General features: G+C 43.2%; 1 protein-coding gene across 1 annotated transcript; it reads left to right on the plus strand.

Moving 5' to 3' along the window:
• The first annotated feature begins 1,749 nt into the window (after window positions 1–1,749).
• galnt17 (polypeptide N-acetylgalactosaminyltransferase 17) lies at window positions 1,750–18,422 on the plus strand. Its single transcript, XM_034603473.1, has 11 exons — window positions 1,750–2,720; window positions 4,424–4,607; window positions 7,336–7,502; window positions 11,453–11,627; window positions 12,475–12,672; window positions 12,932–13,049; window positions 13,736–13,921; window positions 14,148–14,285; window positions 15,665–15,760; window positions 16,406–16,567; window positions 17,208–18,422. The coding sequence occupies exons 1-11, from the start codon at window positions 2,477–2,479 to the stop codon at window positions 17,340–17,342; spliced, it is 1,803 nt and encodes a 600-aa protein (XP_034459364.1). The 5' UTR covers window positions 1,750–2,476; the 3' UTR covers window positions 17,343–18,422.
• The last annotated feature ends 5,212 nt before the right edge of the window (window positions 18,423–23,634 follow it).

The raw sequence follows: 23,634 nt of genomic DNA on the forward strand, positions 1-23,634 counted from the left end.
CTAAACTAAACCTAATTGTAACCCTAAAACCAAGTCTTAACCCCCAAACAGTTCAATAAAGGGGGGGGTCCTCACTTTCCCAAGATGTCCTCACTCCGTAGGTTGTACTGTAGACTCAAACTGGTGCTCACAAAGATAGCTGTACAAGAGAGAACACACACACACACACACACACACACACACACACACACACACACACACACACACACACACACACACACACACACCCATGCAGCGACAAGAACAAGGGTAATTAAGCATCTCCTAATCAAATGGATCATAGGAGGATTGAGTTTACATTTACATGCAGGGGCTTTTAAAAATGAAACAAGCATCTATGGGCATTTTGCTTGTGATAACTGATGCGTTCTTTGAAAGTCTTTAGATAACAGTGAGTTTCAGTTTTATTCTAACTGGGTCACAGAATAAATAAAAAACAGAATAAGATGCAGCTGCAAGTGGAAAAATCCAGAAAGTAGAGTTTTGAGGAGTAGGGACCATCCTGTTTTTATTCGTCCGACATTTGCAAATAGTCATGTTTGTATATTTGTGCACGCAAAACCTATAATAATCTCATGAATCACTATACATTGCTTTAGTTGAAATGACCCAGTATATCAACTATCACCTGCAGTGTGAGCCCTAATGCATTCAGTACACATAGGATTTGCTGTTAAAACTTCCATAACATCCTTAAATACCCCGACCTGGAATGGAGTAGCTTTTATTTTATTTTGTAAAATTTCCACTTTAAAAAATGTAAGATCTTCCACCGCCGGTAAAACTGAGACGGCCTGAGGCGACGGAGAGAAACTACTGGGAGTCACAGATCAGATGCTCTCACAACTTTTCCCTGCAGGCGAGTCTGTGGAGATCTGTTAATACGCATCTGAGGAGGCTTCAGATTTAGTGCAGAACTGGGTTGAGTCTGTACTGTGGCGTTCTGAGGTTAATTGCATTTCTGAATATCGGTCTGCTAAACGTGGTTTTCCCTGTGCTGAACTAACTGTTTAATTAGCTATAAAATACATTTTACCCTCGTTACATTTATCGTTTGCTTTTTTATCGCCCGTACTGTTTTAATCACAGGTTTGTTAGTTTGGATCGTTTGTGCAATTGTTTACCAACTTAAAAAAATTGGTAACACACAAATGAAGTTTTTCTTCAAATTAAAGTGACCAATCGTGAAGATATAGCTTATTAAATTTAAGTTGAACAAATTTTATTCATTTGTGTGTTGCCAAATTGAAGCAATTTCTTAAGTTGTCCCAACAATTTCCTTATTTGAGCGTGTAAGGCCCATGAGTCGTGACTGGTTGTAATATATAAGATATATAATATATAAGGTTATATAGGGCTGACAGCTGAAATAGCAAACTCTGGTTCATTTACAGTATTTTATTAATGGGCAGTATCACATAAACAAACAAAAAAAACCCAGTCATATTAATAATAAAATTATTATTATTATAGTGCAAACTACTTGAATGCTCCCTTGGCCTAATTGGGTTCCAGTGATGAGACATCCCACCCATTACCTCTGACCTGCTGTGAAGTGAAACGTCGCCGGTTCCACGCCACGTTTTTCCCCGCGCCGTTACGCAGCGCCGTGCACGTTTCACGGGGAGAATCAGAGGAAATAACAGGGCAAGAAGCAAGAAGGGCGTGCGTGAATAACAGGAAAACGTCGCTGTGCGCTGACGAGGAAGATGTGAAGGGCAGGGAGGGATCTCTCTCTCTCTCTCCTCTCTCTCCTCACTCTCCTCACTCTCCTCACTCAGCGGAGGATGCTGCTGCCTCTCCAGCTCCGAACATTATCCTCGCCTCTGAGCCCCCGGTGCTGATCGTTACAGCGGGTGACGGCTGCAGGACGATGCGCTGAACACGGAGCCTGACTGGAGCGTCTCCCCCCCCTCCACCCCCCCCACCCCCCCCACACGAGCATCTGCGAGGATCCCGGTGCCCGCAGCGGTGCAGAGACACGCACCGGATCAGCATCCTCTCCCTGTTCAATTATTCAACCACGTATCTGTTCAAGCTCAACATATGCCGCCGCTGCCTTTGTTTACTCCCGTGCACCAGCTGAGAACCGTGGGGGTGGGGGGTGGGGGGGGGGGAGGACCAGGCGGCGGGGACACCGCGGACGGACACCGGTGGTCCGGCGCCCCAGATTTCAGCAGAAGGGGGGGGGACGCAACCTAAAATAACCCCGGTGCCAAACGGTAAGAGAGCGGACTCATGAGCGTGAATCAGTGCGGCGCGGCGCGGGGGTGATGCTGTAACATCTCTGCGGTGCATCTGTGGGTTTGACCCGGTCGGCTGCTGAATTATCCCTGCGGCTCTCTGCACGACGCACACCGAGGAATCCGTGACACATCCTGCGTCTCCGGAGACATCGTCTCTACCCCCCCACCCACCCACCCCTGCACCCTCCTGCACCTCCATCACTAGAAGCCCGGACACCGGTGACTCTTTAATGGCTTTTGTGTTCAGGAGATGGAGGGTTTTACTCGTGCTCAACCTGCTCGCCGTTGCCGGCTTCGTGACTTTCTGGGCCAGGTGCAGCACAGGACGCATTGTCCAGCCCGCCGGTCCGGAGGCTCCGGCGGACTGGAAGAGGCCCCGGGGCAACGGGACGGCGCAGGGGCCCAGCATCAGCCATGAGGTGCTGCTGAAGAGGCTCAGCTCGCTGGAGGACGTGGTGTACCGGCAACTAAACGGTAAAGTGCAGGGGCAACATTCACACTGACATACCAGGTCAACCCCAAATGTGGGGTTCTGACATGTGAGACAGAGGAAGAAAGTCCATTAATAACCTGGCACTTTATTTCAGTCATTCTAAGATAATTCACCAAAGATCTGAATCCACTTCACTGACCTTTTTCAAAATAAATGTCACCAACTGTTAAGAATATGCCAAACTCTGCTGCTCGGTGACAAAGATCAGCAATAACATTAGATTTAAAAAAGATGACTCAGCTCATATTTTCATATTGATATATATTTTACACATTTTATTTTGTTGAATAGCTTTTTCACTTATTGCTCTTGTGCTTTAGGTTCCCGTCTTTATCTTTCTGCTTGACCTACAGCACTTTTTGCTTTATCTATTTTTAATTATTTGTCATGCACTAAAAGCACCGATGCTTATTCCTTATATGTTGAAAACCTACTTAGCAATACATCCGATTCTGATTCTTCTAATCTAAGTGTCAAAGTTGCATTTAATTGGATTAAGTTATCCTATCCACTGCAAGAAATTACCAAAATTTTAAATAAGCGTTATCTATTTAATGTATTTCCAATAAACAATGAAAAACTTTCTTTTAACCTTTCTAAATCAAGTGCAAAATTCACAATGCATATGTTTGTTTTCTTTTTTTCATCTTTAAAATGGTTTCTGCAGGGTCCTGAAAAGTCTGAATCTGAATTTGGGGTCTTAAAAAGTCTAAAATACTTTTAGATCGGTCTTATTTCTGATGTACCCAAAATTTTTCTCTTTCTTTTTCAGAGAAATGTTTCGGCCGCATGTATAGTTTGTAATGTTCTTTTTCAATGATATACAGATGTTAACACGCTGTGATAAAACTACAGACAAGACACATCTGGAACTGATAACTCCACTTGCTGTGGTAAAGAGGATCTCTGCCTGGAGTTTGACAGTTAACAAGGTGTTTCGTGGGATATACTCTCTAAACTTCACCTTACCTTCAATGTGAGGGACTCTGATATTCCCTCTTATCTGTCGTACTTGACATATATTTCTTAAATTCGATTCATTATCGTCTTAGAAAGTCTTAAATCTCACTTGTTGGATTATAAACCCTGTTTAAGTATTGGACGACTTTATCCCCATGCAGCGAGGTGCAATGTTCCTCCCTGCAGAGGTCAGAGGTCGGAGTCGAGTCTTTCCAGGATTCGCTGCCTTCAGGATTCTTCAGCAGGATGTTTGCCAGCACAGAAGCAGGTGACATCCTGCTGATATTTGCCACCAACAGACATCAGCAGGGTGTCTCCTGTTGGCACATAGCTTACATTTAATCCCTCTGCCACCCACAAATACAATAAGTGTCACGGAGAAGAATCTCATTCTCTCCCTAATTTGAAACGGTAGAAAGCCTTGAAGCTTCGTTAGCGGCTCTGCAATGAAAGGATTTGAAAGTTTTCGGACTTTAAACATCAAGCAGAGGGTTTCTGTGAGTGTAGGTTAAATCAGCGAGAAACCACCCCAGGATTTGTACAGTGCAGAAGGTATTCTCTGTGAATCTGTGCCAGCCTTCCTCAGCTCAGAAGTTCACCTGTTTCGACAGCCGCTGACTCCGTACTGTATGTCCATGTGAGGTTGGAGCTGTGATGGGGGGGGAGTGGCTCAGCCGGACTAAAAGATCCTGACATCTAATCTTCCCCTGTTTGCCTCGCGCAGGTCTGTCCAAATCTCTGGGCTTGATTGAGGGCTTCGGTGGCCGGGGTAAAGGCGGCCTCCCCGCCACGCTGGCTCCGCCCGAGGAGAGCGACGCCAAAGTCCTGAGGGAGAAATATGGCTACAACGCCTACCTCAGCGACAGAATCTCCCTGGATCGGACCATACCAGACCACCGGCCCAGCAAGTGAGACACTTTGAATTTCACTTTCACGCTTGATTCACGACAATGACATGAAACTGAAATCCAAAGCTGCACAAATGAGGTGTGACATATTTAATTCCTGAGCATCGATCTACAGGCATGAAAACACACAAATCAACTACACAAACACACACCTACAGGTCACGTGTTGGGACATTACATAGACTTACATTCATTTCTTAACCTTAACCATAAACCAACAAATAGCCTTTTCCCAACAGGGGGCACTCTCGCTCTTGTCCACAACCAACTGCTCTTTGGTTTAAAAATGTGTCCCCGTGACACGTTGACATAACGTTGACATAACTGCAACCCTAACCTGGACCACTGACCCCAAATCAGCTTTTTCTCGATTGGGCAACACAGATCTTGTCCCAAATCCACTGGTCTTTGGTCTTCAACATGTCCTCCAGATTAGCTCTGTGCAGTGTGTTGTGTATCTCCATGCATGTTGCAGAGTCCGTCTCTGGCCCACATTGCTGGTTGAACGTGTCAGTGATGAGAAACCCTTCGGCCCATGGCTGCCACCGGCCCTGTGTGTGTGTTTGTGTGTGTTTTGCGGATGATGGTGCGGTGGACGGATCAGAATCCAGTGGCTTCGTTTGTCACTCGCAGGGTCTTTTCTGTGGGATCAAAGTGGCGTGTGAAGCGAGTAGGGGTGTGACACCTTCAGGCTCAGCAGCAGCAGCATGGAAATGTGAGGAGCCTGTGGAGGCTGCTGTGTTCGTTCATTAATTCAAACAGCGCTTCTATATGCAGCTCTTTCTATCACGCCATCTATACGCAGCTGTCAGGGGCATTGTTGGGTTCAGTATCTTGCCTAATGACACTTAGAAGCTGGGGATTGAACCAACGACCCTCTGGTTGGTGGACAACTCGCTCTATCTCCTGAGCCACAGCCAAAGAAACACCGTTGTTTTTTGGGGATCTTCTTTAAATTTGTCTAATTCAAAGTGATTGACAGTTTGCATGGTTCGTATCATGAACTGATTCTTTCGGGCCGATAAGAAGCTGCAGTGCAGAAATGTAAAAACACGAGTCATCAGCTGATGAGCCGACTCCGACAGTCACACTCCGATCAGCCAATGAGGATGTTCCTGTAACGTGACGGGTTCACACTCTCACACTCTCTCCCCGGTCACGCTGCTCTGTTCTATCTGCCACACACTCCTGCCTCCGCCTGTTCTAATTACCAGAATCACTGTGGCTCCTCTGGCCTTGTACATTATGAACACGTACGTCAGTGGGATATGAATCAGCTGCATTTCAAAACGCTTCCTTCAGACTGTTGCACTGGTTGTTTTCCTCTGCGTTCTATTAATCTGTGAACTGTTTGTACCTTTGCTCCTAAATTCTGTGAATGAAGTGTCTGATTGAACCATAATTAGTTTCTTAGATGTACAAGTAAAACGTCCTTCTTGTGGAAAGTTAGGTCTCCAGTCTGGGTCAGTCTGGGTCAAATCATCCCACTCTCAGACCACACACTCACAGATGTTGAAACACATGGAATCAGCCTTTCATCCATCTCAGATTTACGTGAGATAAGAGTTTGAACTTTTTGGGCGGTATCTCTGACTTTGACTGATCATGTCTCCGACAAACAAATGGTTCACTTCTCGTTTTACTGACATTTCCCATATTCATCTAAAAAGTACGTTGTGCCCAATGTAAAAAATAAGAGCGTTATAAGATAAATGACATTTACCATGTCACAGCACCAAAAAGGGATTAGTAAAACACAAGGAGCTATAAAAGATAGAAATATTTACAATATAAATAAAATACAGTAAAACAGTATAGCTCATATATAGTATTAAAATAGCATTAACAGAAAATGCTTATTGCACCGTTAAATTATGAGTAATTTTATCAGTTAAATTGCAAAAGAAAAGGCCACGTTAAGAAATTGCTTTGGTTTTAGATTCGTCGCTGAGATCATTAAATCCTTATTTACTGTTGTTGAACACGTGGGTTCAGGGTTAAAGGTCAAAGAAATACAACATGGGTGGAGAGACCACATTTGTCTTGTTATCCAAGATGCATAAAACCTTGGTTCCATATGTTTCTGGTCCTGCTGTGATGATTTGACATGGAATGACCCATTTTAGTTTTATTCAACTTAACTTCTTTTGTTGACAGACATCTCTGTTCCTCATGTTTAATCCACTAACAGCTATTTTTGAATCTGTTTCCTGGCAAAAAACCCTACAAACAAACAAACAACAGTAATCCGACCTCATGAATTTTCATGAAAATGCGGCATTCATTATAGATGTTCTCATAATTAACATTTGATTTCACGTGGCAATAAGATTATTGATTAAAGGAGATTAAACAAGTGCAGGAAGGCGTTTCCTCTCCCACTCTTCCTCAACTTAGAGCCTCAAACGACCTCTTTCCTCTTCATTAGAGCGCTTTAAACAAACCTGCAGTAAAAATAGACCTCCTATCTGCAGCTGACACACCGTGAACATGCCAATTTGGGTTAAAATAAAAAATCCACGTGGTGAGGAAGCGGCACATGGTTGCAGCCCTTCCGCCTCATCGAACAAGATGTCAGCCGCTCCACGGAGACGCTTTGTTCTTCTACAGGAACGATGGTGGACAAGTGAAGCGTGTGAAAGTGCAGAACGCACACGCTCAGTAGGTAGGCATGGAAAGGTTTTATTTTACAGATGGCGTGTGTGTGTGTGTGTGTGTCTCTTCGCAGATGCAGAAAGGTCAACTACCCCAGGGACCTCCCGCAGATCTCCCTCATCTTCATCTTCGTCGATGAGGCTCTGTCCGTGATCCTGCGCTCCGTCCACTCGGCTGTCAATCACACGCCGGCTCACCTGCTCAAAGACATCATCCTGGTGGACGACAACAGCGACGACGGTCAGTTGAGAGATTTCCTTCCACAAATCCTCCTCACTCGTTTTTATCTGAAGTGAGATACTGTGTCTTCCTGTGTGGAGACGAACGATAAGAGATGAGCGCAGCAGGTGGAGCAGCAGGTGCCTGGGTCTGATACAAGGCCTAAACTCTACTGATAGTAACGGGTGAAGCTAAATCTGTGTTTATTACGTATATTAATATCTAAATAAAAAGAAGTATATTGAAGTTATGAGGAACTGAACATTCAGGAAGAGATTGGTTGTGTTTTTTACCAAGTAGTGTCTTTAAAATGATAATTTGTACGTTACGGGAGATAATGATAGTTTTTATCCTGTCAAGAGTGAGATGACGATATTGTTCGTTGGCCTGTGGGTGGTTATCTTAGCTTAGCTTAGCACAAAGACTGGAGTCTAACGTTAACAACATGCACCTGACAACACGTCTGAGAATCAGAAACAGATTAACTTGTTTTATCTCTTGTGCTGAAGTGGAAAAGCCTCATTTCGCCATTTTACTGGACTTCTCATGTTGGACTATATGTCTTGGCTCCGACCAGTTGCCAAGCAACCAGCGCAGACTTGATGAAGTAACCGATGTCAGCGGGTATTTAACAGAAAGGTGTGGGTGTGGTGTCAGTCTAATAAACTAATGAAAGTTACCGTCTGTGCCAGAGAAGATGATATAAACCTGGGATCCAGATGTTATCATCACCACACGGAAAATAATCCTCAACTCTTTTCCATGTTGAAGGATTGTTTGTGTCAACAGCCTCTGAATTCTAACCTTTAAGATATAAAACACGTTACAGACTCCAACACAACACAGAGCCTGTGATTGTCCTCGTTTCACTGTGACATTAAAGAGTTGCTAATGGGACGAGGGCGTCAGAATCTGACAAGGTGACGAGCGTCTCCTTCACAAAAGCTGCGGTCGCTGCTTCAGCGGAGGTGACTGATGGGGCAGCATTTTTGCAGGGCAGACAGATTGAGGTGGAGCGCCACAATTGGATGTCACGGCCGAGATGTCCCCGTCTTATTTATTGGGCAGAGCCGTCCGGGAGATGGAGGGACAGAGAGAGACGAGGGGAGGAGGAGGTGAAATCAGGCCGAGCGAAAAACGAAAGAGGAGCTAAAGGAGAAAATAAAAGAGCGAGAGATGTTTGCGTTGGGGAGAAATCAGGAAAGAAGGGATGCGAGTGAAGGAGAGAGCGGTCAAGGAAAGAAAGAGGTCAAATGCTTTGAAAATAGGCAGAACGAAAAAGGAGGGCGGAGGAGGAAAGAGAGAAACGGAGAGGAAGAGGCTTGTGAGAATGAAAGGAGAGTCTGAGAGAGCAATCCAGGCCATTAGAGGAAGTGGCAGAGTGAGGATGAGAGACAGAGAGGCTCTAAGATAAATGAGGTCGGACAGAGAGGAGGAGAGAGTGAGAGAGAGGGAGAGAGAGAGAGAGAGAGAGAGAGAGAGAGAGAGAACAAGGGACTGGAGAGACAGAGAGGAATCTAACAAAATGGAAATAACAAGAAAAGAGAGAGCGATGAAGTGGTCAAGACTTCAAAGGATAAAGCCACTAATGGTCTATTTCTCTTTTTGTTGACAAATCCAGTAGAAACAGCAAAAACCTGCGATGTGTTCATCTGTCACTCAACACTTCGTCTGTCACTCAACACTTCATCTGTCACTCAACACTTCGTCTGTCACTCAGCTTCTAACGGAGAACACAAATCTCTAAAAACACAAATACATGGTTTCATTTTCTGAAAACTACAAGATCTGAGTGCTGTGGTGTTTTTTTAGAAAATGATATTCAAGTAGGAAATAATAAATCATGTATTGTGTTGGGGACCAGTTGGAATGTTTCAGGATTCATGTTGGGTCTTATTTTTGTAGTTTGTGTCTCTGCCAAGTGTTTTCATCTGCGTTTGTTTGCCTGTTACTTACCAAGATTACAGGAAAATGACCCGACGGATTACTATGAAACCTGGTGGAAGGATGTGGGTCAGGAATCATTTGTTGTGGATCCAGGAATTTTTTCTCACATCTCTTTAAATTGTCAGATTTCTTTTACATTCTCACCGATCAACCAGGGAATCATTCACGGAACTAAAGATGAAAAAGAATCAGGTATATTTAGGGAACTGATATCTCAGTCTTCTCAGAAACAAACATCAGTGTGATAGAAAATATCTATATTTGAGAAAGATTACTTTGAGGTGAACTCCCCCTGTCATTTCTTTGTTTGCTCCATGTCCCGTCTGCTAACATGGAGGAGGTGCGATTTAGAACCTATATGCAAGTAGCCACCAGGGGGTGATGGACATGGTTCGGCTTCACTTTTGGGAAACTGTCATGTCTTCCATCCGATATACAGTCTATGATTTGTACAGTCAATTATTTCTCATATGTCGACATAGAGAAAAACATAAAGACTTGATCCTTCAACATGAGAGAGAGAGAGAGAGAGAGAGAGAGAGAGAGGGAACGTGTTGCCACCACTCCTCACCCCTACACCTCCTCCTCACCCCTACACCTCCTCCTCACCCCTACACCTCCTCCTCACCCCTACACCTCCTCCTCACCCTCCCATCTCTTGACGCTGCTGATTGGCTGAGACGCAGCGTTCAATCACACGGAGGAAGAGATGGCATGCAAACAAAAAGCAGTCACTGCCTGTGTGAGTCGCTCGGCTCCATGGCCTTGTAGTGTACACAGCCGAGTGTGTGTGTCTGTGTGTGTGTGTGAGGGAGAAGAGACAGCATGGGGAATGAGTTTGTGATCAAGAGTGTGTGTGTGTGTGTGTGTGACAGAAATAAAGATGCAGACAGAAAGAGACGGGGAACAAAGACGGCATGAGAAATGTGTTTTGTGTGTCAGGGAATTTAAAGTGAGTGTGTGTTTGTGTTGCAGAGGAAGGAGGGTTGTGAGTGTTTGGGTTCCGGGGGAAACGGCTGATGAGTTGACGGAGAGATGAAAGTCGGGAGTCGGCGTTGACGCAGCCCAGGAAGCCGCAGACTCCCCTCTGTGTTGTTCCAAAAGCACAACTGTGTCACCTCTCTGTTCCTCTGTGTGTCTCTTTATAACAACTCGTTGTTGTGTACGTCTGGGTGAGCTTTTTGTGTTGGCTTGTCAGCAAGATTACACAAAAAACAACTGGATGCATTAACCAGGAAACTTGTTGGAAAGATGTGGTGGGTCAAAAAAAGAACCGAGTCCTTTTTAGCGTCAGGGGACGAATCCAGAAACGTTTTCCACTTTCTTTAACATTAATAATAGAAGGTTTTTCAATATTTTAAACCTTTTTCCCCAGAGAATATTTTGTGGATCTTGACGAACACAAAAATCATCACATTTAGAGGACACACATTTATGAGTGTGTGGAGTTTGATTCAATTGAAGGAGCCTTTTCAGTTTATGTGTGTTGGTGCTGGACGATGGCACGACGACAACAGTGAAATCTCCTAAATCTTAATTGGCTAAATAAATAAATAATATAATCCATCATTTAGTATTCAATGATAAATTTCAGTGTGAATTGTTTTTTATAAACACCATAAAAAACACTTTCAGTGCTTCTGAGTCACATTTTCTGTATTTAAACATTAAATGCGGTTTCTGCTCGTACAACAGTTATCTCACTCAATCGAGGTATTTATGAGTGTTATACAAAGATGTGTAAATGTCTCTTGTGAATTTTATAAATGTCAAAACTGTCATATGGAATTTATTGGCTACTTCTGATCCTTAATCTGTGGGAAGTTGACAGGCAGGAACATAAAATGTGATTCTTTACTGAGAGCTGTAAAGAAATAATCTATGTTTGTACCCTCTTCTTCATTCGAAGGTCAGGGTCGATACCCAGGGTTTCATTATGTTGTTCAGTGACTCGTCAGCATGAAGGACGAAGCCGTGATCTCAGATTTAAAGAGCGTCTCTTTAACCTGTCGTTCAACCTGCAGAGCAGCTGAAGGGACCTCTGGAGGAGTACGTGAACAAACGTTACCCCGGCCTGGTGAAGATCGTCAGGAACCAGAAGAGAGAGGGACTCATCCGGGCCAGGATCGAGGGCTGGAAGGCGGCCACCGGCGAGGTGACGGGATTCTTTGACGCCCACGTGGAGTTCACGCCGTCCTGGTGAGTTATGTCTGGAAGACGTGACAGACAGCCGCTCTTACAAAAGACGTTTTTTAAGCATGAACTCCGGAGGATGTCCGCAGGATTGAGCCGGGACTTTTCCGGACTTTATACCAGTGAGCTGGATCTATGAATATTTGAAGTCAGTAATTCAAAACGAAGGAATCTGAATTACAAATCGCGATAGCTGCAGAAGCAATAATAGACTTTGCGCTTTGTGTTTAAAGGAGAGCTTCACAGTGTTTTACAGAAACGCTGAACGAGGGAACAAGGGAGAGACGAGGCAGCATAAAACCAACACGAACCAATTTCACACCTGAGAAGTTAAAGGATATGGAGGAAGGAGAAGGGCAGAGTCTGTAGAAGCAGGATTTAAAGATACTCTCGAACATAAACCTCCATTAAATAACAAAGAAAACAGAAACACAGCAATAAAAGTCAGACATTTGTAGGAAGTGTCTTCACAAACGCACATTTGAGGAATAATTTCAAAAAGGCGTAAACACTTGAATGCTTCAATTCTGCCACATCCCGCTGACACCTCTTTGTGGGTCTCACATTGGTTTTTGCAGCCCAGTGTGTGCTTTAGTGTGTGTGTGTGTGTGTACACAACCCAGTTCACTCAGCATAAATAGAAACATGCCCTCCAGAGCTGCACTCAGCTGAATCAAATAGAATCAGTAATAAACTTGAGGGACTTTCTGACTGTGTGAAGCAGGCGAGAGAAGAGATCTTAAGAGAAGCCGCACGCTGTGGTGTGTGTCTCTAAAGTGCGTGTGTGCGTGCGTGTGTGTGTGTGTGTGTGTGTGTGTGTGTGTGTGTGTGTGTGTGTGTGTGTGTGTGTTAGGGCCGAGCCGGTCCTGGCCAGAATAAAAGAGGACCCCAAGAGGATCATCCTGCCGTCCATCGACAACATCAAGCACGACACGTTCGAGGTGGAGCGCTACGAGAACTCGGGTCACGGCTACAACTGGGAGCTGTGGTGCATGTACATCAACCCGCCCAAACAGTGGTGGGACGACGGGGACACGTCCGCCCCCATCAGGCGAGTCAACCTCATCTATTAAAACACACGCACACGCACACACACACACACACAGATGAGGATCTGACACAAAAACACAAAGCCTGTCCGGCTCAGCTAATTTTCTCTCTGAATTTACACATAAATATTCCAAATCTTATTTTCTTTACCAGTTCTCGTAAAAAAATTACTGAACTTATTTTTGAAGAAGTTGTGTGTGATCCCTTGTTGCCGCTCAGTTGTGTAGCACAAACTCACAGTTGTGTTTTCCTAACTGCAGGACCCCCGCCATGATCGGCTGCTCCTTCGTGGCTAACCGCGATTACTTCGGCAAGCTGGGCCTGCTGGACTCGGGCATGGACGTGTACGGAGGAGAGAACATCGAGCTGGGCATCAGGGTTAGTGTGTCACCTCCTCCTCTCGCCCCCGCTCCCCTCCTCCTCACCCCCCTGTAGGTTTAAGTGGAGCAGTGGCCACCGTCGCGTGACACCGCTGATAAACGAGGCCCCATTAAGAGTTCTGCGGGAGCGGCCCTTTGTCTGCAGCTCTCAGCCGGGCAATGGAGATAAATAGGTCACACGGAGTGGGAAGCGACTGAGAGGGAGTTTGTAATCGTTGTACAGGGTTATTTTAGGTTTTATTTTGAAAAGACTGTAGAAAAGTATTTGTTCCATGCGTTTGACTTTTAGAGCTGATTGATGCATAAACCAATAATGGAGATTAACATTTTCCGAAACCAATATATCAGGAGATGGATAAATGATAAATAGATTATAGACGATAGATATTAAAATATAATGTTGATTGTAAATGATCCCGAAGATGTTGTTATCAAAGCGTAATGACAAAGAAATGTAATTCAGGCTTTTAATTTGACAGTTTAAACATAAATGTTATTATAAATAACCATAAATGAAAAGAAAACACAAGAACAACCAATAGAACGTGAAGAAAATACTGATATTTTACATAAAATATATATATATATATATTACTCTATAAAAGAAGTTAATAGCGACAAACATAAACACAGATCATGATAATAATAATAATGAATATAATAAATCATGATATCTCCCTGTAGGTGTGGATGTGTGGAGGCAGTATGGAGGTGCTGCCTTGCTCAAGGGTGGCTCACATTGCACGGATGAAGAAACCATACCACAGCAACATCGCCTTCCACACTCGGCGGAACGCTCTACGTGTGGCTGAGGTCTGGATGGACGAGTACAAATCCAACGTGTACCTGGCCTGGAACATACCAATGGAGGTGAGAGGGGGGGGCAACTTGGCTTTTATGGAAATATAAAGTACATTATTTCCAGCTGTGAAGTAATAATACTTTTTATAAGTTGAAAACTGGCCGAGTCATTCATCTGATATGTGGTAAAATGAGCATTTGTGTGAATTTTTCTTGTTATTTTAAAAATTCATGTGAAAATAAAAGGTCTCCGTAAAGCAAACACTTCCCATAATGCCTTGCTTCACCGACACAGAACCACGGTATTGATTACGGAGACATCTCTCAGCGGGTCGCCCTGAGGAAGAGTCTGCAGTGCAAGAGCTTTGAGTGGTACCTCGACAACGTTTACCCGGAGATGAGGCGCTACAACAACACGCTGTTCTACGGCGAGGTGAGTCAGCACCGAGCGTGAAGGAGGAGCGGAGCCGCAGAGGGAGGCTTGGGTGCATTTGCACAAAACCACTTAAAACAAATGAGAGAGAGAGAGAGAGAGAGAGAGAGAGAGAGAGAGAGGAGAGGAGAGGAGAAGAGAAGAGGAGAGCGAGAGAGAGAGCGAGAGAGAGAGCGAGAGAGAGAGCGAGAGAGAGAGCGAGGAGAGGAGAGGGGGGAGAGAGAGAGAGAGAGAGAGAGAGAGAGAGAGAGAGAGAGAGAGATGAGACAAATAACCCCTGAGAGGTTTATAAAGAAATGTCTCAATCCCAAAACACGGCAGCAGGAAAACACTCCACAGTGTCTGAGCTGTAAAATGTCTAAACTACATGTAAACACAGATCTTTATCCAATCTGGATCAAACTGGTTGAGTTGGGAGTCAGGACATTGATCGTTTTCCACATGTGTCAAAGGTCAAGGTCACAGCAATGGCGTCTAAGTTTCAGCCCAATTCTTTAGAATGGGAAATACACAGACAGCAACATATACTGTCTTAAACTAAATAAAACTAGAACTGTGGAGAGCGTAAATCTCTGCCGAGGCCCAACAGTTCCCGTTAGACGCTCATAGATTTGAGTGTCCCTGCTTGTGCCTGATTCTTCTCACAAAGATCCGAGAGTGATCCTCAGAGACACGAAGGAAAACGAGTCCTCGAGGTTTCTTCTGGTTAACGAGGGAGTTTCTTTTCTCTCCACAGTCGCCCAAAGTGCTGCTCGTTGTGGGAACTGTTGGTTTCTCCCGTAATTGTTCAAGGTCTCGACCTCAATATGTAAAGTGCCTTGGGATAATGTACGTTAGGATTTTATTGCCTTATAAATCAAATTGAATTGAAATCTTGTGAAGTTCGCCCTCTGGTCCAGATCTGCACCGAAATGTAATGACTTCCGTCCTGAGTCATACCGAGTGTCACGGTAATCTGTTAAGTAGTTTGTGCGTAATCCTGTTAAATATTTAAAAAAAAACTGAGAAAACACAAGCTCCTCTGAGGTAAGAAAACAACACTGCATTGATATTCATTGCTACACAACACACACGTCCTCAAAATAAAGATTACGCTCATTTCAATCTCACTTTACAGCGACGTTTTCAGTGCTTTTCAGGCCTGCAAGTCTGTTTTTAAAAGTTAAAACATTTGATACTTAAACATTTAAACACTGCAGCACATTTGAGATATTGAACCGTGGCTGTAGCATCTCTCGAGTGCAGTTCCAGTCCCGCACATAGATACACAGGGACAAGGTTTTTGTGAAAATACCTAAATAATCTGAGGCTGGTCAGATTACTCGTGAATATTGAAGTGAGATTATTTTTCAGCGATCGATTCTCTTTCCCGATTTCAGATCCGTAACTCTCGGGCGAGCCATCTGTGCATGGACCAGGGCATGAAGGAGAACCACACGGCCACCCTGCACCCGTGTCACGGCTGGGGTCCTCAGGTACGAACACCGCACGCCACACGCCGCTTCTCTCGCCACAGCCTGAGCTCATTGTGTTTCAGCAGCGACACCATTTACTGCCGAGCTTCTCCCACAGGCTCAGAGGCTGAAAACCCTCTTAGGAGGAGCTTGTGCTGTCAGGATGAAAATTTAAACAAGTTGCACTTTTTGAGCTGAAGTCCTGAGTCAGCCGGCATCGGTCGCTCGGCCGCTCGGCCCCCGGGACAGCTCTCTCTTTTTAGCTTGCAGTGGTAAACAGGTGCTTCGGGGAGGCAGCTCTTGTCTCCGCTAGTAAAATGCTAAAAGCAAACGGAGCTAAATATAAATATAAATGGTGAGAGCTTCGAGATATCACTCAGCACAAAAAATGCTAGTGTTAGTGCAGCTACAGAACAACACATGGTCCTCACTGTACACACACGTGAGACACGCATCTCCATTTGAAACATGTTCCCATCGATCCCAGTGAGCGAAACACCAGCTGCAGGGGAACGGTCCTGCGTTATTCACAAGCTGAATGACTCTGAGGACAAATCAGCTCAAAGTTACTAAGAGATGCAATTTACAGCAAAACGCATCTCCAAGTAAAAACTTCACTTTTCACGTCTGCGACTCGTCTCACTGTGTCTCCGTCTGTGTCCTCAGTTGGGACGCTTCAGCAAAGAGGGCCAGCTGTTCCTCGGTGCTCTGGGCAGCACCGGCGAGGACACCCGCTGTGTGGTGGACGATCAGGTCAGCAGCTTCCCTCAGCTCCTCAACTGCGACAAGGTCCCGAACGTGAAGCAGAAGACATGGCACTTCTCTCAGGTGAGAAGGAACAAGAAGGTCACTGCGCTCCGTGCAGATAAATCATTTAAACCTTAAAAAAAAGCAGACGTGAGAATGTTGCTCGTGGCCTTGAAGAAGATCAGACCTCTGCCTTGTGAGAGTGTTAGTAGATTCAGAAAGTCCCGTGTTCCACAGACCTTTGTGTGGCTCGTTTAAACACTAATTCTTCAACTAATTGACTAATTAACCTTAAATGAGCCGGTTTTCAAGTCGTGGCTTTTTATTTTCAGTTTGTTTACCGTCGACACATTTTTCCATCAGTTCCACTTGAGAAACCCAGAAAACTCAAGAGTCAAAGCTTTTAGTTGGAGGATAAACACAGCAGGGGGGGGTCCAGGCATTTAAAAACTGATAAATAAACCTTATACTCAAACGTGAACTTGACCAGGAGCCGACGCAGGGACACAAGAACAGGTGAGACAATGTCTGTAGCGGTTTATAACAGAGAGAACTGCAATAATCTGTGAGGACGTGAAGGCCTGAGAGACAATCTTCAGTTTCATCAAAAGAAACTTTGAGTTTAATAGATTCTTACCAGTGTTAATGTCCAACATCTGTCCACACCTGGCCTGCCAGTAAAACCAGTTCCAACCTCTCTCTCTCTCCTCCTGCCCTCCAGAACGAGTCCATCATAAATCGAGCGTCAGGACGCTGTGTGGAGGTGGTGCCGGCCAACGTTTACTTCGGCAACCTGCTGGTGCTGCAGCCCTGCTCCGGGCAGCGGTGGACCATTAAGAACACCATGATGCAGTAGTCAAAGCGGCGAAATGTCACCGGGACCAACGAGACGAGGCTCAGGGGCGGCGGTCTGACCTCAGCTCGGCCGAGCCGCGGCCGACGAGGCGGACGCTCCTCGTCTTCAGGAAGAGACGGAGACGCGGTAAATGAGACGAGCTGCTGAACGTCTCGGACAGGGACACGGGTTTTGTGGGAAATGGTTTCTTTTTTTTTCTATTTTACAAACTGGATATTCAACATGATGCAAGTTTTGCATGAGAACTGTTTCTTTGATCATCTGAATTTGACAAACTTTCAATGTGACGTTGCCATAAATCCTGTCCGTGCCACAGTCTGAAGTGTCCAACGCCACCTTCGTTCATTCTGTGTTATGAAATCGTCTATAAGGAATAAGACACCTGGATTTAAACTTGCACTGACCATAAAACACTGGTAGTTTGTTAGGTTTCATCCGTGGCTCCACATTTTATCCGAAGACAAAGAGCGACCTTCTTATCGGGCATAAATCCACGTGAATTATGCATTAATGCCCCAAAAACTGATTTATATTTTCTTCTTACAAAAGTCTAGACCTTGTAAATATTTAATCTGACCAAAAAAAAAAGATGCTAAATAAAGTATTGGGCCCTGGGTTTTTCTCAAGTTAGTGTAAATCACCTTGTCGAGGGCTACTGGGCTAAATCATGGTTTTCTATGTGGTGGATGTTTGTGTCTTTTCCCGTCATTCTTACTTCGAGCGTTCTGTAGCACCAAATGCAGTACATCCTGTAGCATGATTGTAAGTACTGTATGCACACGGGGACGAGGTTGAAGTTGATCTGTTCCGTTTCTAGCTGAGTGCCATAACTGCTGCAGACGGCCAAAAACTAAAGAAGCACTTTTTTTGGGGGGACGACGAGCTGCAGACGACGAGGCGGAGGTCGAATCAGGATGACCGGTGGTGGTGGTGGTGGTGGTGGTGGTGGGGGGGGGGGCTCTGAGGTCACTGTTGTCAAATGTGTTCAGACGTATATGATGTCATGTCTTCAATTAATTCAATGTTATCAGTTGGATTTTTGCTCCTGAAATCGTCTTCCAATAAACAACTGGTTTCCTGGTTGTTTGTTTGTTTGTTTGTTTGTTTGTTTACAGGATTACGCAAAAACTACTGAACCAGTTTTCATGAGATTCTGTGGGGGGGGGGGGGGGGGGGGGGGGGGGTCATGACCTATAAGAATGAAGCTATGGCGAAAAAATTAAAGATGCAAATTTTCACATCAGTCGATATCGATAGTTGTGACAATTAATATCAAATCAGAGTCTTGCTTTAGTTTCAAATGAGAAACACTTGATAAACAGCAAAACAATTTCAAATCGGAGGTCGATCAATATGCGTTACACCCCCCCACTGTTCTTACATCATGCATAAGCACTATATCAATATATTAAATCTTTGCTATACAACAACTGATGAAAATTCTATTGCGACTTTTATTGTTATTGTTTTAATGTCCAACCCCTAGAAGAATTACATTTTGGAGCATATCCTGTTAAACTGGCTTCTCTTTAAAATGTCGAGATAGAGCGTTTGTTTTGTTTGTATATATATATATATATTTTATTTTTTATCCCATTTCCACAAATCACAATTCTCCTCATTGATCTTAACAAGGTGTGAAATCCTCGCCTCTCAACCCTCGACTACAGTGAGGAAAGAAAAACCTTTTATGTTTTGAGTTTCATTACATTTGAATTCTCAGTTCCTTGGCCTCACGTGCAACAGTTATTTTAGATTTTATCGATAATAAATATTAAATTATTTTACTAAACGGTGTGTTTTCTGAACTTTAGAGCTTCAGACTCAGTTGCCAGCATGTTCTCTCTCATTCTGCGACCCGGCTTATTGAACATATCCTTTAATATAAACCAAACACATCGCCCAGCCTCGCCTGTGGCAGCCTGACATTAAAACCACGATGGTTTAAATATAAGTTCTGGATGGAGCTGTGCAGCAGCCGAGCGTCCTGGACCTCCTGCTGGTTCCTGTGGCTGAGCTGCTCGGGAGGAGGCCTCAGCTAAATGCTGGAGATGGAAATGAAACAGGAGGAGCCTGCCGAGCACAAGGGCCTGTTTTCAGCAGAGAGCTGCTGGAGAGGCTGCAGCGGCTCTGGAGGACAGAGTCTGCATGTTAACACCCCGCTGCTGCATCGCAGGTCTGCTCGCCACTGCCCGACGCCGACTGGATTCATCGTGATCATAATGATATACAGTGTGTGGGTTAAAATCCTGATGTAGGTCAGTCAACGCTCTTTGTAAATAACAACAAATAGAGTTTAAACACATGACTTGTGTACATGTGACAACTTGACGTGGGGAAAATGAAGGTTACATGAACAAAATGATGAAATTCCAACCAATTCAAAAACTAAAATACAACAATTGGAAATAATTGGAATTGCTTCTTTATGTACTTTAGTTTGGTTCAATATTTGTGAGTGAAATCCTTCAAAATAAAGCAAGGAACAACAGTCCCACTACATCAAGCTGCACCACACGCACTCAGTCCCCAAAAGATTTAAATATTTCATCAATATCCCATTAGTTATTCTCTGAAAAACAATGAATATGTAATATTATATTTATAAACCCTATCTCACAACATAATTGAACAGGTTCCTCCCTGAGCTCCAACACATCCTTCCATCATGTTCCATGGAAATCTGGAGTTCTGGTGTAATTCTGCTTCTAAACACAAATGAAAATAAATCCTTCTTAGTCTCGGTTATAACTTCTTAATCTCATTTTGGAGGTGAGATCTGTGGTTTGGTTATTTATGAGTGAAATCCTTTAAAATAAAGAGTTATAATAGTAAATTAAAGTTAGTGTGGTCCCACCGAGCTGTGTCTTATATCTCTGTTTGTTTACCTGACTGCAGATCTGAGTCACTCTTCGTCTTCTCTCAGCCTCCTGATGAAGAGCTGCAATTACCTGTGTCGAAACAGTTACATCATTAATATATGACGACTGGGTTTATTTCTGTCCACATGATCAATTTCTACAAGAAATCTGTACAAAACAGAAAAGCATTAAGGAACAGGAACTTTAGTTTAAATGTATATAGAGTAAAAAGGTGCTGAAGCAGCAGCTTCTTGACGCCTGCTCCTCTTACACAGAATTTATAATATAAAAATAATAGCATTTCAGTTTTGTATTCAGCACCTGATTATTGTTTTATATTTTATGTTTTTAGTTCATCATATATTTGTCCTTCCCCTTGTTTTCTTACCTTTTCCCCTGAGTCCATTCAAAGTCATTCTAAACAGTTTGTTCACACACGTCTTATTTTAAAGTAGAGTTTCATTATCAGAGCCTGATGCTGCCCCCTGGTGGTCATAACGTTTATTTACTCATGATTCTTCACAGATGACAGGAATCACAAAGCTCTCGTTCAGAGGAACTCGGTGTTTGTTTTGATGACGTCGAGTCACTTTGGACCTGAAACCTCCGAGTGTCAGTTTGTTCACTTTGTGTTTGACCTGATTGATTAACGAGCTTTTTCATAATCTCTCCCTCTTTCTGTCTCCTCGATGCTTTTGTTAAAAAAAACTATTTTCCACAACAGGAAACTTATTTATCGAAGATGCATGGATATCGTTCTAGAAATGTTATAAAACTTCAACCTTAAGGAGTAAAACACTTTTAAACCTGAACTGAGTGTGGCAGCTTTTATCCAGGCTCTTGGTCAAATTTGAGCCTCAGAAAAAAGAAAGTTGAGATTATCCTGAAAAGAATTATAATAAACATGTAAATTTCCTAATTTCATCATTATATATACAAATGCGTGTTTATAAAACGGGTAAAAAACAGAAAATGCTTTTACACTCCAGAGAATTTATCAGCAAACATCTGCTCCACAGTTGAATCTGTACGACTTTATTTCACTTTCACAGCATTAAAGTGAAATTTAACTTTAAACATCTCTAGTCTCCAAACATTTTCATAGAAATATCATTAGTTTCTCCACATTTTACTAGAATTTATCTTTTGTGTCATTGCTTCACTTGTGTAGTCAACACGTCACAGTTCACATACAAACTACATTATTATATTAAAGAAAACACGCAAACAAAGAGTTAACTTAGTTATTTTTTTATTGCGTTGTTGGTTAAAACATTGTTGAACTGCTCATTTGTTCATACTCACCACGTGTTCCTCTAATCGGAGGCACCATGTTGGACAAGGTGTTTGAGAAGCTGCCACCCACTTCCTGGTTTGTCCCCCCCCTTTGTGACGTCATCATGACATCACTGGGGTAAAACCAAGTGAAAGGGGTTTTCTTTTTCTACCGGAAAGTTAGTTTTTGTGATTTTCAGGCAATAATAGTTATGTGTCGTTTATTTCTTTTAAATGAGCCATTTATAAAAGTAAATGAGCTTCTGTAAGTGTAAGAAAAGATTTGAGGATTTCCTGAGCAGTGAGAAGACTGCGTGTGATGACCTGCTCATTACAGATCAGACTGGAGGTGTTAACGTGCACTCTATATAAAGAGCTGTGAGTCAGGGGAGGGGCTGTGCTGCTGCCACGAGCTCGTACCTGTTGTTTGAGTTTTTCTTTTTCAATACATCTGAACTTACATGAAGTTCGAGAGCTGTCACTAAAACATATTCACCTCTGAACCGACAAGAAGTTGGAGCTTGACCCTCGAGTTACAACAGAGGAATGAAATAATAAAACAAGTTGTCTGTGTATGTCAAGCAGAGAAACACAGAATGAGTCTTTACTTATATATATATAATATGATAACTTTGTGTTAAGTGTGTTGTTGAACATGTTTTTTACTCGGTTTTACTTTAAACAGTTCACAAGTTCACCAGAGCTGCTTTTTGCTTCAGCACAAGAAAGGAAGCAAATGTTTTATTACATTTTGGTGCAGATGCAGATCAGGCTGCAGTGGTTTTTCTTTAAAATTGAGATCTGGCACTTTTCAACATATTCATGAAATCTGACATGACATGTTTACAGGACTGATATTTATGATTGTGTGGAAGTTTAAATGTAGTTTCATTAGGTTGCTGTTGGGCCTTAATGCTCTGTGAGAGTCATTCAGATTTTTAATTGCCCCATTTACACTGAACACAAGATATAAAATACAGAAAGTCACTAAGGAACAAATCTCACAATTTAACAGTTCTTATAAAATTCAACATTAACGTGGAATTAATAACTTGTATATTTTTATTATTGCTAACTTTACATTTCAAAGACTATCCTGCAACCAAAGTGTTTAAAAGTTTGGTCCAAGTGTAAAATAAAACTGAAACACATACAAAAAACACTTTTATTGCATCAATGCTTATTCCTTTGACTTTTGTACAGAGTTTCATATTTACAGGTTCATAATTATTAGGCCTCTAATAAATAGTTCAACTGAAAGTCTCTCTCTAGTCTACATGTTTAAATATTGCACATGCAAAGTATGTGTAGTATGTGCTTGTCTAGTAGATTATTAGCTTTGTACAAAGTTACATGACAAAAAAAACAACATGGGACTCGACTTCCCCTTCAAAATAAAAGTCTGCTTCAACGATGGGGACGTGCAGCCACTGATTTGGGGAAAAGATGGAAAAGACAAAGTTCTTCTCAGAGAACAAATAACATGAAACACTTTCCAGTTTTAACACGACAGCAGTGACGAGTGCATGTGTGAATGTGGAGATTTCCACCAACACTTTAAAACTTATTATACTTTCAGGTAAAAAAAAAAGAATAACACCAGTGTGACCTACGGGATTTCAAATTGTACAATTGATAAATCTTCTGAGAATGAAAATCTGTTCCTATAAACAGACGTGTGTTTTTACATGTGTGTTTCGGTTTCGAGTGCTGCTCTACCCAGTGCACATAAAAATCATCCACATTTAATATCTGAGAGCCTGAAGTCACATCCCCATAGTGCTTAGAGAGTGAGACACACACACACAGACAGACACACACACAGTGATGGGACATGAACGATGTGATCTCCCCTTCACCTCTAGATGGCACTCTTGCACAGACCTACAACTGTGTGATGTCATGGGAACGGATGACAGGTACAGTGCAAAAAAAAACAAAAAAAAAACACAACAACAGGAACAAACCAAATCCTACACGACAGAGAAATCTGCCAGGAAACAATGCCCCGTTTGATCTTGTGTTCCCGTGCAGCAACAGGGAAAAGCCTCTGTGTTGTATTGTCTGCTTTCTCACCTCCGGGGAGTTCTATGGCTTTGGCAAGAGGGTTGAGAGGAAGCAGAAAAGGGGCCTTGGTGGTGGAGCGGCCGCCTCCT

Source organism: Hippoglossus hippoglossus, chromosome 13 (genome assembly GCF_009819705.1).
Source record: "Hippoglossus hippoglossus isolate fHipHip1 chromosome 13, fHipHip1.pri, whole genome shotgun sequence".
Lineage (NCBI taxonomy): Eukaryota > Metazoa > Chordata > Actinopteri > Pleuronectiformes > Pleuronectidae > Hippoglossus > Hippoglossus hippoglossus.